The sequence below is a fragment of the Triturus cristatus genome, chromosome 2_1 (assembly GCF_964204655.1).
Source record: "Triturus cristatus chromosome 2_1, aTriCri1.1, whole genome shotgun sequence".
Lineage (NCBI taxonomy): Eukaryota > Metazoa > Chordata > Amphibia > Caudata > Salamandridae > Triturus > Triturus cristatus.
The window spans coordinates 36,260,170-36,286,406 of NC_140581.1; the positions used below are offsets into that span (position 1 = coordinate 36,260,170).

The 26,237-nt window shown below is 42.7% G+C and overlaps 1 protein-coding gene across 1 annotated transcript in view; it reads right to left on the reverse strand.

Moving 5' to 3' along the window:
* LOC146863663 (long-chain-fatty-acid--CoA ligase ACSBG2-like) overlaps positions 1–26,237 on the reverse strand; it is a 309,705-nt gene that overhangs the window by 120,112 nt on the left and 163,356 nt on the right. The window contains exon 8 of the mRNA XM_085636650.1: positions 21,491–21,672. Within this exon, the coding sequence (XP_085492776.1) occupies positions 21,491–21,672 (182 nt within the window). The remainder of the gene's footprint in view (positions 1–21,490; positions 21,673–26,237) is intronic.

The window sequence follows — 26,237 nt, forward strand, 5'->3', positions numbered from 1 at the left end:
TTAGACGTGCACATTAGGTTGTGCCGGTCAAGACGGGTTTGGGTACACAAATCCGGTCTGCACTGTTTCAGCAGTGTATCTGTACTGTTTAGCAGTATATCTAGTATGTCTTGCATATAATTCAGTATTCTCTAGTGTTAGTATTATGTCAGTAACTAGTTTCCTATTAGTTATCATCGTTCGTTAAATGTTAAATGTTAAATGTTTTAATATGTTTTAAAAATTGTGGTATGAATGAGTGTTCATTATTGTGTTTATTGTAATTTATTGTGTTCAAAATCAAGTAGCAAAGTTTAAAGATGCCGTTCTTTTCAAAATTAAGACAGATCAAAACTAGAAAAGGGGTACTCGAGGAAGCTGTTCCCATTCCACCTAGGGACACCCCAGGGTACTTTATGTACCATAAGCATGGCCTAGATGCCGTATTATTTCTTGATATATGGGTGGACTACACCAAGGATCTAGCCGAAAGTCAGAGGTGGCCCGCAGTTGGGACATGGGATGCAGATTGCATCATGAGAGTAGAAGAAGAATTATGGAAAAAGAAAGCCAGACAGTAACAGAAAGATGCCATTGAGTTTTGGCGCAAGGAGTCACATAGGAGGACAGAGTAAGTGTTTCACGAAGCAGAGAGAAGTAGACTGGAGTCTGGAAAAGCCAAGGAAGAGATGTTACAGGAGGAAGTGGAGCAGGTGAAATGAGTGCAGGCTGACAGAGGAAGAAATACTGACGTTGCTGGTATTTATCCCGTCCTTTCAGAGGACCTAGCAAGAGTGGCCCCAGTAGAAAGACCAGTTAGAGTGCCACCGCAAGTACCACGATACATATAATAATGATATAGTAGCCCAAAGGTTCTTGAGCCTCCTACCAAACGAACAGCGCATAGCCGGTGTTTACATGGTCCAACATTTGACTACGTTGTCAATAGGAAATTGAGAGGGGTGTAGCTAGAGAAGGAGCAACACCTGTGATTTGATGACACCCCTAATGTACAAAGTGTTAATGAAAAATAATTAGTGAAAAGTTTAGCTTGAGAAAAATTGTGGGTATTTCGAATTTGCAAAATTGTTCCAGAATCCAGGTTTGTGTTCTTGGTGGTCCAGTGAGCCAATGTGCTGGGTCAAGACGGTAAGATTATGACCCCCTGAGAGCAAATTGTATATAAAAATAATTTTTCAATTGGGCGAATTATTGCAGTTTTTATGGAATTGAGTAGTCTTTTTGTCTTTGACAGCTTCAGAGTGAGGAGAAGGTGGGGGCTGTGTAGAGCAGTATGTGATACAGAAATCGGAGACAGATTCTGACCTTGTAGCCAGTGTAGGTGGGGGCCGGTGAGAGGAGCAGAACAGAGGCACTGCTTAGAAAGCTTCTCTGACATCGCATCTGTGTAATGCCTGCAGCCGGAACAACAAAAAAGTTGGCTGGCAGCCCAGGCTCAGGCCGCGCTGAGGGGCTATTTTTAGCTTCTCTGATAAGACAGGGCAGCTGAGAAATGTAAGTCGAGAAAGATTCCCTTGGTCTATTCTGTGCTAAACCAGTGCCCCGGGGAAATGTCTATGGAGAAGATTTGTTTTATTTTTTAGCAATTGTTATATTGCTTCTGGCCAGAAAGTAAAATGTTGCTCTTGCTTGGAATTTTAAGGGCTAATAGCCTATATAAAAACGATTTTCAAATTCAGACATTTTTTAATTGTGGCCACAAGCTGCCACCAGTTGCATTGGATAAATGATCCAGTGGTTAAAAGTCTGTGAGGAGAGATGAGAGGTGCGTCTTCGTCTGGGACATTAGGGCACATTGTGTTGACGAAGATGCATAGCTCATTTTTATAAAAGAAAACAAACAGGTTCGTGTGTTCTTCGTTTTTGATTATTCTTGCTGATTCTGTGTGTCAGACTTGACACGGTGATTTCAGATGGGGGTGTATAGGGCAGGTAAATAAGTTATTGATTATAAGCCTGACAAATTAAGCAGGCCAGAGTGTTCGCCTCTGAGCTGTAGGTACTATAATTGCGCATCGCTGCTCATTTATATATGTTAGTGTAATTGTCTATGCTTTCTGTGCTTGGTATACTGATGGCTTGGCATATGTATTTTATATATGTTTTGTTTTTGTGTTGTATTGACCAGTATGTTTGGCATTAATACAAGTTCTCCTGGGCGTTACGGAGATGGACGTGACGACGTAAATCTTTGCGCAGCGCTTGGCTGGAACTTGTTCACAATTACTAAATTTCACAGACATGATATTACCTTTATCATGCTGTCAAAATAGCGGACAACACGTTATCAGTGTATGTCTAATTGGTATTGGTGATGAATAAAAGAAGAAAATAGTTATGCAAGACTTAAATATGTATCACATGACTGCCTTTCTCTTATAGACAGGCAGCCTCGGTCATATGTTTCCAGATTGGACATTGAGGAACCATTATGATCTGTGCACTCGCATCTTACCTCTTGAAAGGCCTGTTTTAAATAAGGACTGCCACCCCAGAGTGACAAATGAGGCTCGGTATTTAGGGTAATGAGAAAATATCTGACAGGATTTCCTTTTTAAAGTTTGCTTTAGTAAGCTCATTCTTGTAAGTGGTGGCCCCAAAAGTTGACTTGTTTTTAAATTAGGCTGTTTATTTTATAGGTGGAAATTATTGCAAAATGACTGATTTCTTTAGCAGATGAATTATTAATTATCAACATTAACAACTGTTCTTAAACTTGGTTTTCCGAATATTTAGGTAATTTAGCATTCCTATTAGGGCCTCCTAGCATTAATATTGACTTCAGGTTGGTGTAGGTTCATGTAATAGGGACATTTGCATATGAGATGTCATTTGGCCAGCTTATGAGCTAACACAATGAGGTTTGTACATTAATTTGAAGGATTTCTCGCCGTTTCAAATACGCTGTGTATCTCCTATAATTTTGCTTACGCCCAGTAGCTACACACAGGGATTAATAGTGTTGACAAGACACAGGGTTTGATAGTGTTTGACAGCAGTGAAATCTGTTTCAGATTTCCTCCTGTCAAAAAGGGGGGGAAGGAGGAGAATATTGGCTTTCTGCTGGCCCCTGAGGAGGTTCGCTTCCCGCTAGCCCCTTAAGAAATTAAGCCCCTTAGAAATTAGCCCCCTTAGAAATTAAGCCGAGGAAATAGGTATGGTGTTTTCCCCTTTTTCTCATGTTTTATTGTGATCTTTCAGGGGAATTAGTCCAAGCCCCTAATACAGCTTCTACTAAAGTCCTCCCTTGGACACAAGAACACACTGTGGCATTTGAAGAATTAAAGAGAGCTTTATGTCAAGCACCAGTTTTAGCAAACCCTGATTACAACAAATCGTTTATGCTTTTTGTGACAGAGCGGGATGGAACAGCACTATCTGTCCTAACACAAGATCATGCAGGAAAACACAAGCCCTGTGCTTATTTTTCTAGTACATTAGACCCAGTAGCACAGGCTTTGCCTGCGTGCCTAAAATCAGTTGCAGCAACGGCCTTAGCCATAAGACAAAGTGACTTGATAGTGCTGGGCCACCCTCTGACAGTACAAGTACCACACGCAGTAGAGGTTCTCTTGAACCGGACACAAACACAACACCTGACTGTAGCTAGACCGACAGGCTATGAGCCAACGTTATTTCAACCACACATAGAGATCAGACGATGCAACATACTGAATCCTGCTACCCTTTTGCCCTCCAGTACAGAAAGCGTTTCACCACACGACTGTGTTGAAGTAATACATACCGTGACTAAACCAAGACAAGACTTGACAGACGTTGCACTCCCAGACCCCGACCTAACACTATAAGTTGACGGCTCATGCATGAGGACAGGGGCGGGAGAATTAGTGGCAGCATATGCAGTGACTACTGATACTGTAATAATAGAGACTAAAAGAATAGACATATTGTCAGCACAAGCAGCAGAGCTCATCGCCCTGACACAAGCGTGCATAAGAGCTAAGCACCTGAGAGTAAACATTTACACCGATTCTGTGGCGAGAAAGAGGTTTCTTGACCTCTCATGGGGCCAAGATACAGCATGGCCCCCTTATTCAAGCCCTACTGGAAGCAATACATTTACCAACAGCCATAGCTATCCTAAAATGTAAAGCACATACTAGAGCCACAGATACCATTTCCCAAGGCAATGATCTGGCAGACCGAACAGCTAAACAGACAGCTCAGACCCCACTAGACATGACAAAATCACAGATACTATCACTGTCCAAAGCCATGACAGTTAGGGATCCTTCCAAGGATGTACAAGACATACAGACACATGCTACTGTAGACGAATTAAAGAAATGATCGGAACAAGGAGGGGTACTGACTGATCAGGGTTGGATGACAAAGGGCAAATCCACATGGTTTCTTCCTGATTCAATGGTACAAATAATCATAAATACCGCACATAGTCCTGCACACTTAGGAGAGAAAGCAATGCTAGACAGCTTACAGAATATATGGTTCTCTTTTACATGCGAATGGTAGCTCATTCTAGAACAGGCTTATCTCCCTATGAAGTGGTCTTTGGTAGACCACCAAATATGTGGGGCACTCCAATGCCTAAAAGATTACTGATGCTGATAGATTACCTGGCTTCCTTGATGTCTGCACTACTCTCTTGTTGTTCGCAGGTTGCTGCCGCCTTCCCTGACAACACCCAGGTCAAAGAATACTCCATCGCTCCTGGATGGAAGGCGCCAAAGTCAGTGCTCTGGACCACGGGGACGGCCGTTAAAGTCAAAGGGCGGAAAGGATGGTTGCACCTTCACCACTCTTTTACAAAGGAAAAAGACTTTGAACTTGGACTTTGGACTTTGAACACCATTTTCTAAGAGGAGACTCCCCAGCAGTTTCCACAAAGCTAAACTTAGATCTAAAAAGTCAGAACCCGTTTGATCAATTAAGTCCACTAGGTGGTGAAGCGGTTGAACATGTATTCTGGCTTGCATAAGATCTTGGACAATAACATTGATAAAAAGAGCAAGATGTGCATCACGATAATATGTATCAGCTTAATACCACATGCTATTTTTCCTCCTATTGCCTCACTCTTATACTCCTCCACTAATGATACCATAAAGCACACATTTAGTGATCTGCCATCCTATGAGCTATCATATCGACTTGCCTTACGCAACAATACCTTTATTCAGATACTGCACCATTCACATCAGACTGCTGGGTCTGTGGCCGATTTCCCCCGTATCAGAAGGTAAAGGGAGTGTTGCCTCTTTTTCCTTTTCCGTTCTCCCATAATGGTTCTTGCGGAGCATGGTTTGCCTTAATGACATCCATCAACGGTGATGCCAAAGAATACAAAGCAATAACAAGGCTCCACAAGATTGCCCAAAACATACATCAAGACCCAGGCACGTGGACATGGTCCGGTTGGCTCTGGGGATTAATATCGGCTTGGGGATGGAAAGTGTTGACCGTCTGTGGGTTGATACTATTAATGATATTCAGTTGTTGCCTATGTCTGCAGTGTGGCCCGGCCATTTGTGGCCTGTGTGCTACTGCATGTGTTCCACATCCCTATTTACAAAGCATTGAAAATGGAAAAATAATGCTGCAAGAACAGATCGACTGTCTCATGAAAATAGACGTTACATAGGGGGTTCACTAAGGTACAAGGAGGGAATGAGGAAAATAAAAATCTATGAGGCCTATGTGTCCCCATGTGCCCCCCCCGAACGCTTATGTGCACATACATGTAACCTATGTATTTCCCCTCCATGGCCTTTCTATCATGATGCTTATGCTATAACGTGGCCTGCCATCATCCAGTCTCCCATGAGAGAAACGACAAATCTGTATTGAGGCCTACACGTTTTTCATCATGTTTTCCTGCATTTTCATGAAGCCCATGTTTATGGCTCAGCCAGAGCCAAAAAGAGGTTTCATGCCTCAGAACGCTCTGAAAGCTACAGCTACGTATCCTTGGCCTTGCACACTTGGGCCTCAGCCAAAGGGGCCCCGACCGAGGTGTCGAGACAGTATTGAGCACGGTTATCTGCTTACTCTTACTGAAACCACATTCTTGCCTGGTGAAGGAGGAATGAACGCGACCCATCTGCAAGGAGGGAGCCCAGCCCTACTGTCTCTCTTTGTGAGATTGCAAAGCTCACGTCAGTAAAAAGCCCATAGCCCCCATGTAAGGCTTCTGCAGTAAATGAAGTAAATGAAGAAATAGATGCCACATCGGCTCTTGGTGATGAGCAACCTATGTCACAAATCAGTCCCTGCTCCAGACATCGGATATCAGATAATACAAGATGTGCTGGTCGTCTTGACACTGAAGGCCTCACTAACTGAAGGCCTCACTTCCAGACTTGTCCGGTTGCATAGCAACCCTCCCCACGTCAGTTACACGTCATGCTCGAGTTGAGCACAAGTAAGGCAAAGTTCCAGTACAATTCCAGCAGATCACGCAACACCCTCCAGGTATCCACCCACACATGACAAATTACCAATTATCATCAAGTGGACGCCCACATGGACACCCACCTTCACGCCTACTTACACGCCCACATGCTCTTATCTCATTCTCTCTTGCTCTTTTGCTTACGTACAATTGAGAAATGTATATATACTGTACTCTGTGAATAATGTTTTGAGAATATTGAGAATACTTTTGAGTCCCTTTCCAGATCCTTTTTTGGTGATGGTAATATTCTCCCTTTGACTCGAGTTATTGGAATAAAGCCCTTTTAGAACCTGATACCACAGAATCAGCCTCTTGCTTTATGCATGATCCTATTGATATTCTGAAATACATAGAGCGTAATATTTTATTTATCACACAATACACTAAAGGTTGTCTGGGGAGGTGCTAGCACCTCCCCAAGCAGGAAACCTATTGTCCAGGCCTCCCTGGCTGGGATCACTCCCAGCTGCAGGAGGTCAGACTTGTGTCGTGGCAGCAGCATCCATTTTGTGATGCTGAGGCTTTGGTCAGAGGCTAACAGTTGAAGTATGATTTTAACATGTCTTTCCCTCTAGAAGGGGGGAATAATATTCTCATGTCCAGAAATGGCATGGGGGTATTATTCCACAGTGTTAGACACCTTACACGACATGTTTCGATAAAGCCAAACCATAGTTACCATAACCGTCTAAGATTATAAGGCACTTTAAGAGTATATGGTAGGCTATATCATAGAACAGCTATAAGGACAAGGTTCCGAAAGCTGCAGACAGGCTCAGCTCATGCTAGAGCACCATCTCACATGTTACCAAGCACTCTGCCTCCAGGACTGTCAAGGCCTGCCATAGGAGTGACTGATAGGTACACATGTGTCTATATGTAAGTTAGGTATAGGAATACTACACCTAAGCAAGGGGTGATTACACGACCTTGCCCCAGCTGAATGATCAGCCAGTTGTGTCAAAATGGAAGGCCAGGCCAGGGGTGGCATAATACATGCTGCAGCCCCTGGTAGGCCTAGGGTACACCTATGCCCTGGGTACCTAGGGTACACTGTACAGGGGCCAATAAGGTGATCCTATCCAAATGGGTTATGCACCTAAAGTACATAGTATTAATTTAGAGAGAGAACAGCAGGGCTGTGGGTCTGATTAGCAGGCCCACAGCCACATCTAAGTCGAAAACCAGTAAAGCAAAAGCAAAAAGTGGGGGTGAACATAGAAAGCAGACCCTACTCTCCTCCAGCCCCCGCCTGTGGGGAAGGAAGCAATCAGCACAGGTCTAGTGATCAAATCACCACTCTCACAACTGCCCCTGCCTTTTGGGAAGAAAACAAGCCGTGCAAATTCAGCGGTCCAATCACTACTCTAGAGACTGCCCCCGCCTGTGGGGAAGGAAGCAAGCAGCACAGGTCTAGGGGTCCAACTTCCAGTCTAGTCAATGCCCTAGCCAATGGGGAATAAAACAAGCAGCACAAATCCTGCGGTTCAAACACCACTGTAGCCACTGCCTCTACCTACTGGGAAGAAGCAAGCAGCACAGGTCTAGTGGTCTAATCACCACGCTAGCCACTGACCCTGCCGATTGGGAAGCAAACAAGCAGCACAAATCCCACGGTCCAATCACCACTCTAGCCACAACCTCCACCTATTGCTAACAGCAATTTGTTGCATTCTTCCCACTCAGTCGAAAGGAAGTTCTAGGCGTTTAATCTTTCCAATCTATTTTTCTTTTAGCTGTTAGTATCTAGATTGAAAAACATATTATACTCTAAAACATTGAGTTTAAAATTTGCTGGGCCTTAAATCCCCTTTTTTTCTACAGAGGCTATAGATTAACATATTTTTTTTATTGTTTGCTGTTAATATATAGTTTAAATATTATAGTTCAGTTTATGTTTTGAAGCACATTCTATTGCGTTTTGAATTTGAATAAGTTCAGGGGAGATGATCAGAGGTGCTTTTCCTAAGCGCTTATGTGTTACCTTGGTGATTGTAGAAAGCATAAAAAATCTGTGTGAATTATCTTCAAATTAGACTTTCTGCATATTTCAATCTTCAAACTGTTTCTCGGTGTGAGCATTTCATATCCCATGATATTTTACGTTTCCTTTGTGAGTTCTCTGACTCCATCTCATCTTCGTTGTGGTGATACCAGGCCATGTTGAAAATGTTTCTTCTCTTTGGCAGCTTTCCTCTACCGCCCTCTGTTAACTATCTAAGGTCCAGATGTACGAAGCATTTTAACAGTTGCAAAAGTACCACTTTTAGGTTCCGGAAATGGTTTTCTGACTCCTAAAATGGGATTCTGAAGGAATTCCGATTTTGTATTCGGTAGACGCGTGTTGTAGGCATCCCTTCCAAATGCAAGATTGGTATCACATCATTTGGTGGCATAACAAAACTTGAGGGGACCCCCTGCAAAGTGCATGGATGGTGCCTCTCGTGCTCGGGACCCAGTCAGGAGCTCTCAGGCCCCCGTGCACAGTGTTGTAGGGGACCCCCTGGAGCTGGGCCCCCCTTGCACTGCAGGGGCCGAGGGGGCTAATGCTATGCCACTGATCTGATTCCACGTTTGTCGACCGAAATCCGGTCATAGGACACTGGACCTATCTGATGTCGACCGAAAGCCAGTCATAGGACATTGGACCTATCCGATGTCGACCGAAATCCGGTCATAGGACATTGGACCTATCCGATGTCGACCGAAATCCGGTCATAGGACATGGGACCTATCCGATGTCGACCGAAATCCGGTCATAGGACATGGGACCTATCCGATGTCGACCGAAATCCGGTCATAGGACACTGGACCTATCCGATGTCGACCGAAATCCGGTCATAGGACACTGGACCTATCCGATGTCGACCGAAATCCGGTCATAGGACATTGGACCTATCCGATGTTGACCGAAATCCGGTCATAGGACATTGGAACTATACGATGTCGACCGAAATCCGGTCATAGGACACTGGACCTATCCGATGTCGACCGAAATCCAGTCATAGGACATTGGACGTATCCGATGTCGACCGAAATCCGGTCATAGGACCTATCCGATGTCGACCGAAATCCGGTCATAGGATATTGGACCTATCCGATGTCGACCGAAATCCGGTCATAGGACATTGGACCTATCCGATGTCAACCGAAATCTGGTCATAGGACATGGGACCTATCCGATGTCGACCGAAATCCGGTCATAGGATATTGGACCTATCCGATGTCGACCGAAATCCGGTCGTAGGACATTGGACCTATCCGATGTCGACCGAAATCCGGTCATAGGACATTGGACCTATCCGATGTCGACCGAAATCCGGTCATAGGACATTGGACCTATCCGATGTCGACCGAAATCCGGTCATAGGACATTGGACCTATCCGATGTCGACCGAAATCCGGTCATAGGACATTGGACCTATCCGATGTCGACCGAAATCCAGTCATAGGACACTGGACCTATCCGATGTCGACAGAAATCCGGTCATCGGACATGTGACCTATCCGATGTCAACCGAAATCCAGTCATAGGACATTGGACCTATCCGATATCGACCGAAATCCGGTCATAGGACATGGGACCTATCCGATGTCGACCGAAATCCGGTCATAGGATATTGGACCTATCCGATGTCGACCGAAATCCGGTCGTAGGACATTGGACCTATCCGATGTCGACCGAAATCCGGTCATAGGACACTGGACCTATCCGATGTCGATCGAAATCCAGTCATAGGACATTGAACCTATCCGATGTCGACCGAAATCCGGTCATAGGAGATTGGACCTATCCGATGTCTACCGAAATCCGGTCATAGGACATTGGACCTATCCGATGTCGACCGAAATCCGGTCATAGGACATTGGACCTATCCGATGTCGACCGAAATCCGGTCATAGGACACTGGACCTATCCGATTTCGACCGAAATCCGGTCATAGGACACTGGACCTATCCGATGTCGACCGAAATCCGGTCATAGGACATTGGACCTATCCGATGTCGACCGAAATCCGGTCATAGGACATTGGACCTATCCGATGTCGTAGCAAGCTTCTGCAATGGAAGCGGTTTTACACACTTAGATATGAATGCAGGGGCTCCACGTCTTGTGATTTTCCAGTTCTTGTTAACCTCTGCGGTGCCTGATTATTGATTCTTGTTAACGTCTGCCGTGCCTGATTATTGATTCTTGTTAACCTCTGCGGTGCCTGATTATTGATTCTTGTTAACGTCTGCCGTGCCTGATTATTGATTCTTGTTAACCTCTGCGGTGCCTGATTATTGATTGGCTGACAGTTTATTTGCAGCAGCTCCCCTTGGCAGCCCAACAGCTGACTCATGACCCCTCAGACCCCTCCCTCCCAAGCTTCTGCTCCAGCTGATAGAGCCAAGGAGCAAGCGCGAGTGTGCACAACTGCTGATCTGCAAGGCGCTTTCAGGAAAAAGTATAGCGCTTGGTTTTATTGTATTTGAACTTTTTCTGGTGTGTAGCCCTCGCGGGGCAGCACATGCGGCTGTGCTGTACCTGTTGACAGTGGTGCTGTAACCGCGCATCGACCCAACATCTGTCTAGTCCGGGATTGGCCAGCGGAGAGAGGTGCCAGCATATTGTGTTTTCATCTCTAGCGCTGGTTTCCAAAGGGTGTTAATGTAGTCTTAGCAGTGAGATGCTCACAACTGAAAGACTGCCTATGGCTTCTAACCCCCATGACTGCTTCAATGAACAAAGGCAGAAAGTCAGGTACTATATTCTATTTAGCATTTCACAAGCCTCCTATTGGCTGCACGACATATGATATAAGTGTAATACACGGCATGAAGACACTTGTCAAATGTGTTTTATAATTTTACAATGTTGTCCGCTTAAAAATCTGCCCGTTTTACACATAAAGCTAAAAGTAAATTCTTCTGACATGTTTTGTGAGAATTAAGGGCCTGGTGTAGATCTCGGCGGTCGGGTTACTCCATCACAACGGTGACGGATATCCCGTCCACTGAAATATAATTCCATAGGATATAATGGGATTTATTTACCGTCCACCATGATCTAAATGACGCCCTAAGTATTTTCACATCACCCATTGAAACCAGCATTGGCAATGCAAATCAATCTGTCTTTTATGCAGTGTAAAGTTTCATACCCAGCTTCATAACACCATAAAGGTATAACGTAGACTGTAGTAGCTCGACCTCTCATAACATAAAGACTAGGCAAAGGACCGGTGGCCGTGGCAGAACAAGCATCTTTCAATTCTCTCCCACATACAGCACAGGTACAACACAGGTAGCAAATACACTGAAGGCAGCGCGAGAGTAGAGTTAAAGGGCTGCTGTACCCTCTGAACATACATAAACCTATAGGAGATACAACACTCCCGGAAGAACAGTATTAGCAGACATCTACACACTGGGATCGAAAGCTGAACCCTCACTCCTTGTGTGTCCTTCATCAGTGGGTTTCACATCTAGCACTGGGAAGCATCCGCGAGTACACCTGTTCATTGACGGAAGACCCTCTTAGGTATAGGTCGCCCAGGTTGGGTAAGGTCCCCTATGTCAACGGTAATGTTATCATTTGTCAGATCTTTATTAAAAGTGGAGTCTCCCTACCACAAGATTGAAAACAGTAGGGTGGGGCGTCTCTTTTCGGCAGCATGTTTCAGTGCTGGTAGATTGCCCCTACAGGATGTGGGTGCATTCCAAAAGACTGTAGAGATCTCACATCAAATATTGTCAAACAGTCCCGGGTTTATAGGGCCTGGTATCCACATCCATTTGATATATCCTTTATTTTTTCATGACACAACAGCAGTGGAACACCACTTCTCCTTAGTAAGTGTGGGGGGTGAACTCCAAGTGCTGTTACTCTTTCTAACTCTGAACGTCCCATGAGGTAGTGAGGGATGCTTGCCTGCTGAGATGCGCGCCATGCTAGACCCCGTATCACTGTGAATGGCGAACAAACGGCTCACAACCCTCACAGCACATTACACTGTGAAAGGAAACTGTGTGCTGCCAGTTACTGTTCTTACTGCGCTGTACGGGTGCCTGTGAGGCTGCGTGTGTTCATTACAGCAGCTGATCCAATACTCAGGGAGGACGCTGTACGAGGTACTCCCTCCGTGGAAATATTAACAGCAGTACCTGCTGAGCACCTAGGCACGAGAACTCGAGCCAAGGGTCTCTGTCAGATGGACAAAAGCAGCGGTCAGTGCTGAAACTCCTCCGGCACTCACAGCTGGACTTCGTATCCCAGTGAACTGCAATCACTCACGCGGGTCTTCATGCACGAGACCTTAAGGAGCTCCCAACCAGATCACAGCTCTGCTGCCTAAACCTTGCGCCCAATTCTTTATGTACAACTCATCAGTAGTTTCCGTATCAATAAAAGCCACCACTGTGAACTGACCTTTAAAGGGTGGGGGAGAGAAGGTCAGTTTTTAAAAGCCTTCGGTGGTTCCTGGCAGCAGAAGGACCTTTCTGTAAATATAAATGAGAGCGTGTGTAGATGCCAGATGCAAGCGTCCTTGGAAGCAGAAAATTGTGGAAGAAAAATGTGCTTTTAATGCTGTTAAACGAATGGCAGATCAAATATTATACTATATACACAAATGCTTCAGTACAGTAGCCACACAGTGCCGTTGTTTATATGAGTAAAGTTTTAATTCATGTGCCGCTGAATCTTGCATGCTCTATGGTTAGGGTGACCAGATTCTCAAAACAAAAAACGGGGACAGGTCATAGACATAGAAGTAGGACTACGGTTTGCAGTAACCATCGACATAAAAGTAGGACTATTTGACAGCTGTCATAGACAAGGACTACAATTACAGCTCCCTCCACAGACCGAGATGAAGCATTACAGACAACAAATCCGCTGTCTTTTATTGGCAACCCTCTCCTTCACACAGCAGCATTAGTACTTTTTATTACACTTACACTTTTAAGGACTATAGCATATATTTGCCAAAAATCAATAAAACATCACAGGCTAGCAAACGCCAGATTTACTAGCTTTATCAATGCTCGTTTCTATAGCTGCACGTCAGCACCACATAAAGTACATCTCACCAATGTTGCTTAGTTGCTCATGACAGAAAAGCATGGGAGGTAAACTGCAGAATGCTGAATTGCCAAATGGCATCCATGGACCAATGTACAAAAAAATCTTCTCTCCAGGTATTACTACCTTAGGGTCTTAAGGGTGGCAAAGGCTGGCCGACCACACAGTCCTCCCACATTTGCGTAGTCACTGCTGGGATGTCATGTTACCTTACTGGGGTATGTATAGAGCACTCTAGCCATTGGTATCATCTCATAGTGCAATAGTGTGAAGACCTGAGCAAAAAGCAAAAAGCTCGAGCAGCGCTGCTCGCCTCTCCCACAGGCGTTAACCCTGCTCCTTTAAGTCCTTTCCAGCTAAACAGTTTGCCGTGATCTGAAAGGTCAGTCAAAAGGTCAAGTCATAGCTTTGATATGGAGAACACAGAGCATGCATCAATTGCTTATGAATAAAACATGCAATGAGCAATGCATTAATCCTTGCACGGTATGCATAAGGGCTACTGAAAAGTTTGTATGGCTATGAATACAAGCAACAGGATGAAGAAATATTGTTTTATCCAAAGTAGAAACTTTGGCTGGCACGACGTAGGTGGCGCTGCGTGTAAAATGTCTCTCTTCAAAGGATTTCCCTTCTTGCTACAGCGCTCACCTCAGTGACGACACATGCCGTAAACAGTGCAAAGAGAGCATGCGCGCGCATGCTCAACCGGAACAATGAAAAACAGGGACATTTCTGTGTTTAACGGGGACACTGTTTGAAAACAGGGACATTTGTGTCACTTGGAGAAAAGTGTCGGGACACGGGGACACTTCCCCAAAAACGGGGATTGTCCTGGGAAAACGGGGACGTCTGGTCGGTCACCCTATCTATGGTGTCAACAACAAATAAATATCTTAATTCACATGTCCGTAGCTTTTATTTTTATAGCAGCTTTTTCTCTGGTTGATAATTTTATGGCTTACCTTGCAAACAGTGTACGATGAAAAATATCTCTGAATGTATTACCTAAAAATACTAAAGGTGGGTAAGCACGCATTCCGCGGAATTCCACGGAGTTTTTTTGCAACTCTGCAGAATTCCACGCAGTGCAACTCTGCAAACTCCATCTGCCCTTACTTCTTAGAGCAGGCACATCTTGGGCTGAAACAGTGCACCCGTCCCATCTTCAGAGGGCATATTTAGTTAGGGCACCACAAGCTTACCCCTTTACAGGACAGGCACAAACAGGTCAACAGCAGTACAAGCTGTGCTCCCTCACAGAGCAGTTACAGCATGGCAGCGTCAAAGCAGGCTTCCCTCTTTTAATGAAGGATACCCCAGTGGATGTCAGTTTCTCAGAGGTTTCATTGAGCAACAGGAAAAAGATCTCAGGCAGCAAACGTCACTCTACCACCTCCTCAACTCTTCTCCAGACATCATAATATTCGAAAAACTAATAGAGGAGAACATTCTTACACACAAGGAATAATAAGAATACCACACACATTAAACCATAGCAACACAAAACAAAACAAAAGTAAAGCAAATATGTAAGACTAAATTGAGAAAGAAATTGTAATAACGATCAATGAGATACAAATCATCGCATTGAACTAGATTGCAATCAACCCAACATAGTCTCTAAGGAAATAAGGATATACACTTTTTCTAGAGCTTCTTCTTATCTCCATCTCAGCTGCCAACGTCTTGTAAACAAAGTTTTTTGAACCTCAAAATTCTTCTTCAGATTAAGAAGACAAAATCTTATGCTTAAAGTCTATCGAGCCTGACAATTCTCTTCCAGATTGTAAAGACATCTCTTTCTCCTTGGATCATACTGGACCAACATGAAACTAATTACATTTGACAAACTAAATTACAAATTCTGCGGTCTTCAGTTTTCACAGTATTTTGAACAATTTAATCCACTTCAATGATTTGCTGGATGTTGAGACATTCCCATATGAAACAGAAAGTTTGTTTTACTCAGTCACTAATTTGTACTTTAATTACCTTGACTCTTTTCCAGTCATCAATCTCTCTTTTTCTTTCCAGAGCTTTATGCTCCTCCCTATCCATCCATTCAGTCTTGATCCTAGATCAACTGCAAAACCACTACTTTTATTCACCAAACTAGGACAGATTGAAAAGTTTGGCTTCCTACTTCTGAATAGCTCAAATGGAGTGACACCTTTTGTAGAATGTACAGTCAACCTGTACACTTTTACCTTACCCTTCAGTTTCTCCCTCCAGCACTTGCCACAAGCCATGGCATGCGGAATGGTCTCTTTCAACACCCTATTGAACCACTCAAGCATGTCATAAATTTTAAGATGATATGATTTCTTCATCTTCCTAGAAGTAAGTTGTACTCCATTAAGCGTTTATAAAATGGATGGGTAACCCTCCTTGCCAAACATTTCCCCAAGAAATGTAGTAACTCGAGCTTCTATTAAATTTACAATCTTGCTCTCTGGCCACCTGGAGTACCTGTCTAGGCAATTAAAAACATAATGGTCCTTGGCAGGTATATGAACAGGATCAATTTTGTCCAAAGATATGTCTTCCCAGAAGGCACGATGGGATGAGTTCTATATTTTAATATCTTATCATAACTCAAGCACTCAATACCATCTCTCACCATCGTTTTCCACCAATCAATCCCTACTTGGCCACCCGTAATTAGCCCATATTCTTTCCTCTCTTTTAGAAACTTCTAAATGGCTCTCAAGTGCAGTAGAAATAATGTGATCTAGCAAGCTCATAGGTAAAGTACCTCTTAACAAAAGCCCATCTTTCAATGAAAGTTCATCCTTCACATTCCAAAAGCCTCTACAGCTCTCTTCAAATGCTCTCCTGTGTACTCACCCAGAATCCAATAAAGCCATAACCGTTTCTAGGATTTGATCATTCTCTAAGTCTTTCAACCACTCATCCTAAAATATGATCCCACATATCCCTTCACAAACCTTTTGTTCCTTACAGTAAATTACATCATCATATATTTCCCAAGTTCATCCGCTTCATCCTTATCAAATAACCTTGAAAAACAATCAGCTAATGCATTTTTCATACCAGGAACATAATTCAGATTAAATTCAATTTCTGAAGTGCTTACACCGATTTAGGAGTTCAATACAAAATCAATATATTTGCTCGGAAATATCTCCTACAGTGCTTTATGGTTCATCTTAATCTCAAACACAATTCCCACAAACATTTATTTACATATGTACAGCCCATTATATGCAAAAGCTTCCTTTTCAATAACATAATAATTAATTTCCTCACCATTCAAACCTCTCAAAATAAACAAAACAGTCTTTTTTTAACCATCAGTTACTTGCATAAGAACAGCTCACATGATTTAGAGCTGGCATTAGTCATTAAATGGTTTTTGACCAGGTTCTAATCCACTTAATCAAGGATCATTCTTTAATTACATACAATGGTCCCAAACAAACTCCTTACTCTTACACTTCTCAGCAACATTAGAAACTAATTTACTATAGTACTCAGCCATGCCTAGGAACTCCTCTTTGTTTGAAGTACAGAGCATGTCACTTTTGGCATTCACGTGATCCTACTTTGGATGAATACCTTCTGAATAAATATAATGCCTAAAATATTAAATGTTGTAAACATTGAATTTGCATTTTTCTAACTTAATGGTAAGACCACTAGATTCCAGCCTACAAAGAACCTCATGTAACCACCCATCATGTTCATGTTGACTCCTACCAAACAATAATACACCATCTTGATAAATTTTCACTACAGGAACATCCTTTAACACACATTGCACAGCCCTTTTGGAAAACAGATGAAGCAGGAATTAACCCAAATGGTATTCTGAGATATATAAAAGTGCCAAACGGGGTAACAAAGGATATTAACTCTTGTAACATTGTATGAAACCTAATCTGATCGTACGTAGATTTTATATCTAGAGAAGAAAAATATTTGGCATTATCCAAAGATTACAGCATTTCTAATATATTTGGCAGAGAATAATGACCTGCTATCACACATTTGCTTAGTTCCCTAAGGTCAACGCTCAACCTCGCCTCTCCATTTACCTTTTTTACCATAAGTACTTGTGACAACCATTCAGATCCTTCCCCTTCTCCAATTCTAACAATTTGATCAAATTATCTCATTCTTGAGCCGAGTCATCCTTGGCCTTCAAGGGAACATTCCTCACCATATTCACTTCAGGTATAGACTGGATTTTATTAAAATTTAGATAATTTTTCAAACAACCCAACTCTTTTTCAAAAACATTTGGGAAAGCTTTCGCATAACATGAGATTACAGATGAATCATGGATGATGTTTGATCTTTTCGTTAATCTCACAGATGGAAATTCATTTGGATCGAGATAAACCAGCAAATCCTTCTGGTAGAGCCACCTTATGAGAAAATCTTCCTTTATTGGATCATGTTTCTTTCTTGCAGCAGACCCTCCATAGAAATCCATGCAAACACTGAAGTAACCCGACAACTTATTAAGTACACTACCATAGCCTTTCGGACCTATATCAGGTCTGAAAAGTTTCACCTTGGCTTTCAAGTTAGAGTTGTAGAAAACCTTTAGAATAAAAGTAATCTTGGCTCCTCATTAAAAAAAAATTATAACAGGTACACCTCCAATGCGCCCTTCATCAAAAGATCTATCTTCATCATTTACTTGCACTTGCAGTACAATTCCATAACAATTGTCCTCAGAAACGTAATTTATTTCTCCCATTCTTCCCTTGTCAATCACAGATCTAAAGCTATTAGTAAAAGGACCCTTTCCCCACACTTTTGCACATCACTCTCCAATCTGGGCAATCTTCAAGATTGGCTAAATGATTGGCACTACTACATCTGGAACATTTGACCTGAAATTTCTTAGAATCCTTAAATTCATCTTTTTTAAGTGTCTTAGTTTTGCAACCTTAATCCTGTCAACATCACCCCTTTCATGTGAACATTCTCTTTTTTGGTGTTTTGTGGCATGCCATGAATTTTCAATAGGTTTAGCAATGGTTAAAACTTCCTTTGTGAATTTATGATCTTTCTGCAGTAAAAAATACCTAGTGATTTCAATCACACAGCCCAACATGAATTGATAACAAAGACATTCTTTGTATAAATAACCAAAATGACATTTAGAGTCTCCACAGATTAATCAAATCTCTGCATCCATTTTCCAAACTGATAATGCTCCAATACAGTGCTAATTTTGGGGTAGATAGCGAATGTTGGTAAGATAAGGATTGCAAATTTCAAATTCATTTAACCATGTGGCATCTTCATCAGAAAGATCTGAATTGTTGAAACACTTCTTGACCCTCAGGACCTAAACGATGCATGATACAAAACATTCTGTTCTGTGCTCAGCGTAGTGTTGCATACTCTGGCATAATGATTAAACACTTTTTTTCCATTTTGCCAAGGAAATCAAGTCTCTCTCATAGAAAGCAGCAAATACAATCTTTCATTCCACACAGAACTGATCCAAAGTGACAGACCAGTGCAAGCTTTCAACTATGTAATTATTTGTTAGAGCAACCCAGCCACTGTGTTAGTAGCTATCCTCCAAGCACAGTTGCCAGACTCTTCAAAAAGGTTTTGAATGCACACAAACAAGGCACTTTTTAGTCGCAGCCTTGGTGGTACTGCACCTGTTGAGGGCTACCTCAGATGGTAACTGTGATCACAAGTGCAAATTACTGATATAAACAACATCTACGGTATGAGACTCAATAATGGCCTAGAGAATTGATGGAAACCAGCTTCCTAAAAAATATGGGGAGAAAACAGAGGTCATGGTAGTTGAGAATACCCCAATATTCTGGTACCAAAATAGTTGGCCTTCTTCCCTAGGAGAACATCCATCATGCAAGCTGGAAGTTAGCCTTGGGATTACTTTGGATAAATATCTTTCCATGGCCTCCCAAGTAAAGAAGATCACAGGCATTTGTTTCGGCTTACTGAGAGCCTTAAGCAAGACCGTGAAATGGCTCCTGTTGGAGTCATGATGAATTGTGAGTCAAGTATTGATTCTTTCTAACCTTGATTATGGCAACTCACTCTATCTGGGCAGCCCAATCTCAGTCATCCATCAACTTCAAATAATTCAAAATTCTGCCGCTCAAATACTGTTAGGTATCCCGAAAATGCAATCAGCACGTGCAGTGCTTAAAACTCTCCATTGGCTGCCTATAAGATGCAGAATGCAATTCAAGGCACTATATAGGACACATCAGGCAAAACACAAAGTGGGCCCACATATCCTCCATCAGCTGGTCACCCCCCATCATACCAACAGAGCCCTTAGGTCCAACTAACTTGATCTTCTGGTTGTCCCTACAAGCCAGAAGTGGAGATCGCTCTTTCACATACCTTACACCTAAACTCTGAAACTCCTTGCCTATTAGGCTGAAAAAAGATGACAACTTCATGAGTTTCCGAAAGGAACTAAAAATGTATCCTCCCCCATACCATCTTTTTTACCCTCACTCCGGCTAGATTTGACAACGTTGTGAAGCGCAATGTCGGGTAGCCATGCACTTTACAAACAGGTGAATCTAATTGAATTGAATGGGGTGGGGCAGCAAGGGTGTGAAGTGGTCAGAGATGTGGCTAAAAAAAAGAACTAAATATTCTGCAATTTTTTTGTTTGCATTTCACTCCCAGCCAAACGCATACAAAATAAAAAGCACACACCTTCAATGTAAAATACTCACAAGTTAGAATAATTGAAGGGAACTGCTATCGTTTATGCTACAAAAGCTCTATTGGCTAATGAGATAAATGCAGATGTCAGTGCCTGTAACCAGACAGTCACAGCACTGAATACTGGTTGGCACAGTGGGGAAATGTGCTGTGTATTTTGTAGTGTTTTGAGGTCCTAGCCTACTATTGAAAGCACTGTGAATATGCAAGTCACCCTGAAGTCTTGCATGACTCATCAATTAAAGTCATACACTGGCTCCCATGCAGCCTTTAGATTTGCTGACCAAACAATTGCACGTTTCTTTCAGGTAGCAGGGCAACCTGGCAAGAAGGCTTGTTTCCGATTTAGCTATCTGCCTCCCTCTTGGTCCCACAGTACAGGGGACACCGTCCATTCCCTTTCAATCAGAGGCCCCTCAAGGCCAGTGCTACCTGTCCAGGAACAATTGGGAACATCACTCGCCATAGATTCCACCCACTTCAAGAAGTAACAGTAAAAAGTGCTTACTACTAAGGAATGAAAATCTCTTCAAAACAGCTAACATTTCTTTGATGGTTTGCTGCTTCTGAAGAAGGTTTGTATTGTATCCATTGCTCACATAGATGGATATGACGTATATGGTCAAAAACAGATTACAGAAACTATATTTCAAGAGGTGGAAATCCAACTCTGCTGTCAGCTGGGACATTAGAAATGGCATGTATTTATCATTCTTTGGCATTTTTATAAAGCGTACTGCCGCCTAACAGGTATCCTAGCACTGTAGTACTCAACGGTGGGAGAGAGAAAGGGGATACCATACAAAGTGACATTACTCAGCCGTATAGCAATGGGTTAAAAAATCCCAAAACATCCTTCAGCTTTATGGAAAAAGCCATGTATGAATAATGTTAGTGCCTAGAAGATTTATATTGTTAGACTGAAATTAAAATCACATGGGAATTAGAAATAGAGCTTTTTTGATTTACCAGTCTTTTGGACTTTTGGCCTGATTTAGATGTCAGCGGATGGGTAACTTCGGTGACGGATATCACATCTGCTGAAATATAAATCCCAAAATATCCTATAGGATTTATATATCGGCGAAGAGGATATCCGTCATAGTTGTGATGGTGTGACCCGTCCACCGAGATCTAATTCAGACCCTTTGTCACTCATATGTTTCTGACTTTTGAGGCACCTCTGTATGCCTGCTTATTAACAAAGCTGCCCATCTGTCTTTGCAACAAATCCATGTAATCCCTCAAAATACATCTCTGTGCCTCAAGTCACATACCAATTCATATTTTTGAGGTTAGTTGCCAGACTAGGATGCCTGGCCGAAGTGCTGATGGATCTCTGCATGGAAGGTGGCTTGAATTTCAAATCAACTAGCGTCTCTTGAATCTTTTCCCAAATCCGTGGCACTCCAAAGAAGACAGTAGGTCGCACCTCCTTCAGCGTGTCCACCAGGGAGCCCTGCAAGTTATGAAAGCACGATGTTAAGAGTCAGGAGTATCAGAAGATCTTTCCCTGTATTGAATACACTCACCTTTGTAGGCTTATAACTTGAATCCTATTTAGAGATAATATGATGCATGGCTAAAGATGCTCTTATCTAACAATTGGTTTTTGGCCAGGAGAAATGAGCTTGCATTCTGTGAGCAGTGATGCACACAAATTAAAGCAAAAACTGAGGAATGTTGCACTGAGATAAAATCACTAAAATAAATTAGCTAAATAAAGACGATAGAGCAAGACATTTTGTTTGCAAACATGTCCTTATTTTTTAAGTTGATACTCATAAAACCTTAAGAAAATACTTCCAAATAGAGCAGAAATATATCCAAGATTCAGACAAGTCTGGTAATTTCAGTGCCACTTTTGGAGATGTCTCACATGCTTTGCATATTATCCATTGTTCAACAGTCAACAGGCGTATTCTTCAGTAGGTTGCATTATCAGATATTGATTTAGAGTCACGGTCTGTTTATTCATCAGCTGTAAACATCAGAAATACAGAGAAACCTCCTAAGTCCTCATTACTGGATCAGTGCATTGGTGTGTGAGATACCGGAGGGCTTTATTCTTCAATCCTGGCCGGTATCCTCATAGCTAAATTTCGGGATTACCATTTACTTCCCTTGGAATAGAGAATAACACATGGACCGTGCCCAAATTTGCCTGTTTTTCCTATTTTCCGATAAAGAACCAGCAAAAATTTGCACACACTTATCTACCTCATGGGGCAGGTGACAAATGTGAGCAGGGCCTTTCATGAGGCCCATGTTGTGGATGATTAAGGTGGACATTGAAGGCGGGCAGGTTAGTTGAGGCGGGGAAAAAAGTTGTTGCTCAGAATTCAGACTATGGGCCTGATTTAGATCTCAGTGGACAGGTTACTCTGTCACAACAGTGACAGATATCCCATCTGCTGAACTATAAATCCCATTGTGTCCTATGGGTTTTATACTTTGGCGAACAGGATATCCTGTCCGCCGAGACCTAAATCAGGCCCTTAGAGTGAAGATGGAGGACAGGGAGCAGAAACCACCTGCGGCCCCAACTTTGAGGTCAGTTCCAGATTTGGTGCCTCTGGGCCTGGTATTATTCCATTCAAAGTTTGCAGATCCACTAATTCCGGGTCTAGAAACAGCAGTCGAGAGTGGTACTGCCGCAGGCTACTTGTAAGAGGGTCTTAGTGTTTCCAAATTTTGAACTTCTGTTTTTTATATCCAAAATTAAAATGTTGAACATCCAGCTTCTAAAGGGTAAAAAAATGTAAAGCTCCTTTTTGGGAGCGGAAATGTGCTGCGACAGACTTTCAACCCAACACTACCTGAATTGATTGAGCACTGGGAAGAATGTGTGAGTGATGTTAAGCTCTAAGAAGGGTATATCCAACATAAATCATATATTGAAATAAAACAATACTAAAAGATACTGTCATAAATAACCAAAGAGTTAAGAATAAAACTGACATTTTAATTATTAATGCATTGATGAAATTATAATGTATTCATGCATTATTTGGAAACTGTTTGTTCATTTTGGTAAACAGACGTTTTTTTACATGTGAGTTTTGTGAATAAATGTAAAACAATTTGGAACCACTCAAGTACAGTTTAAAGAAGTTTGTGCAATCATTACATATGTTGCGTGTCAGGGACAGGTTCCCTCACCGAGTAGATGTCCCTTGGCCACATGTAATAAAGATATACCAACTTACCATATGGAGTGGGGAGAACAGACAGATGGTCAACGAATCAAACCTAAACTTAACTGGAAGGAATAAATGGTAGAATACAGCATTGCATGCTAGAGACACACAGGTAGTAAAGTTGTGGGTTCAATGTACTCTGCCCTCAGAAGGAGCACACACAAGACACCTGGACTAATATTTTATAAGGTTATATTAGAAGCCAGGCTAGGGCGGTATATATGCAAGAGTATTTAGTGGAGACTGAGAGGCATATTTACGAGCCCCTTGCGACGGCGGAGTGTCACATTTTATGTGACGCTCCGGCAGCAGCAGATTACAGAATCACATTTATGAGGTCACGTAAAGCTACTATGCATGGCTTTGAATGGACTCATAGATAGAGTAAGGCAAGGCTGCGCAAATCGCTATGTTGCCTCACTCTGCGCTCGGGAGGCATTCCATGGGCGTTCCGGTGGGTTTTCCCACGCAACATCCCTTCCTCAGTTTGACAGAGTGTGTAGTTTTGGGGACGCGACAAAACCTTCCACCTCCTGAGGTGAGGCGTGACAAGCAGAAATAACTTTCTGTGTCTGCTGCATTTTGCAGAACTCACAGAAAGAGGCCACACAGCACACACAGAAAGAGGAAAATGCGTCTTAGTATTGTTTCTGTGTAGAAACTTGCCCACGGGTTTAGCGGACTACCCTGAAAAGGGAACCCTTGATTCACGATACAGTGTGAGAAAAATATCCTGGGAAAACATTCCTTTATTTGGGTATATAGAAACACTCTATGCCTAACCTAAGACACTCCACGGTATATGAGCTAAAAGCACACTCTCATAATACTTGAAGCATAAACAGCACATTGATTTACTGCCATGCAAATACATGCAATGACGCAAAATGCATTGGCAAATAATGATGGCGCTTGGGCTATTTTCAAATGGTGAACAGCTGCATAATATGAGGGGCAGCTAAAAATAACATGTAAACACACATCACCCCCAGAATGATAGTTAGCATTATTAGTGAATACATGAATATATGCAAAAGCACAGCTATATGTGGGTGCACAGTGATAAATTAAGCAAGGCAAAAAGCCATATGCTTAATTTTCCTATGCGGTACAAAAGGGGGTGGTGATGGACGGAGCATCAGAACCAATCAAACACTCACACCCAGTCAACAGATCTGGGTTTGATCCATCACCGTTCTTTATCCCACTCCGCCACCCCAGTTCAGACATGGCCATATGCAAATCAGTCTGACCCTGTGCCTCATGGGAACAGTCCAGCCCGAACTGCCAAGCCATGCCTTCTCTGGACCGGAAACAAGCTTCCTAGGACCGGTTTCTGGCATTTCAGCCGTCTTCAGCCAGGCTTGCTTGAATCCAGTGGCAAAGTGAGCAAGGGACTCATGTCTGAGCATACCCTGCCAACTTATGGCGAACAAAGCGGTACAAAAGGGGGTGGTGATGGACGGAGCATCAGAACCAATCAAACACTAACACCCAGTCAACAGATCTGGGTTTGATCCATCACCGTTCTTTAGCCCACTCTGCCACCCCAGTTCCGGTCCAGGGAAGACATGGCTGGGCAGTTCGGGCTGGACTGTTCCCATGAGGCACAGGGTCAGACTGATTTGCATATGGTCATGTCTGAACTGGGGTGGTGGAGTGAGCTAAACAATGATGATGGAATAAACCCAGATCAGTTGACTGGGGGTGAGTGTTTGATTTGCTCTAACGCTCCGTCCATCATCCCCTTTGGTATCGCTTAATTTTACTATGCAGCAGGATGCTAAACCAGGTGCAAAAGCTGGTTTAACAAGCATTTGTAATGCAATAGGTCTCACATTTGTGAGAGTTAGAGCTACTGGTGTTGTAAATGACAATGTCGTTTACCCATGGTTTTGGTTTGGAGTGGAGTGGATGCATGTGGGTGGACCGGAATTATGGGGGTTGTATTAGAATTGTTAGTTCTGGATTTGTGTGTGGTGGAATTGTGTGGTGTGGGTGGATTTATGTAGTTGAATTATGTGGCATGGTGTGTAGTGTAATTATGTGGATAGTACTTATATGGTAGTGAGTGTGGAGTGTAAATATGTGGATTGGTATTTTGTGTTGTGGAGTGGTATGTAGTGGAGTTTAATCAAGCGGTGTGTTGTGTAATTTTGTTGTTGAGTTAAATTATGTGGTTTGCTGTTCAATTATATGGCATGAAATGGAAATGTGTGGTAAAGTAAAAAATGAAAGCTGATAGCAAACACATGGAAAGCTATCACTGTTTATACTAATGTAGCTTAGCTGAATGTGAAACGAGACACTGAAGCAATCTTGAGATTTGCTTTTCCAAGTTTCACAGTTCATTACAGGTGTTCAGGAAATACTACTGTGGACATTTAGAGAGAAACACACAAGCTATGGTATCTGTTTTCGTGTGACAAAACGCACTGGTGTTTTTTTTCTTTTTGTTTAATTAGAGGGGCTACAGATCAAATTCTCTGATACCTACAGTTTAAGGATTTAAAGCTAGTAAGAGAACTAAAAAAACGTATGTCTGGAGTGTGAGGTCAGACTGAGAAACTGGAAGCACGGATGCATGGCAGAGGTCTACTGGGCAAGACCAAGCCATTGGTTTACCTGCATTTCATTCTTTTTTCACCAGCCGACTTCCCTAACAAGTACCACGTTGCAGAGAGTTTTAAATCAGGGGCAGAGTGGGCAAATGCCCAGGGTCCCCACCTTGTAGGGGGCCCCTGGGAAAGTCAACTTACTTTCTGTCTCACAACTGCCTATTTCTCCATCAAAGTCTTGAATGTATCCAGTATTGGTTGGCATC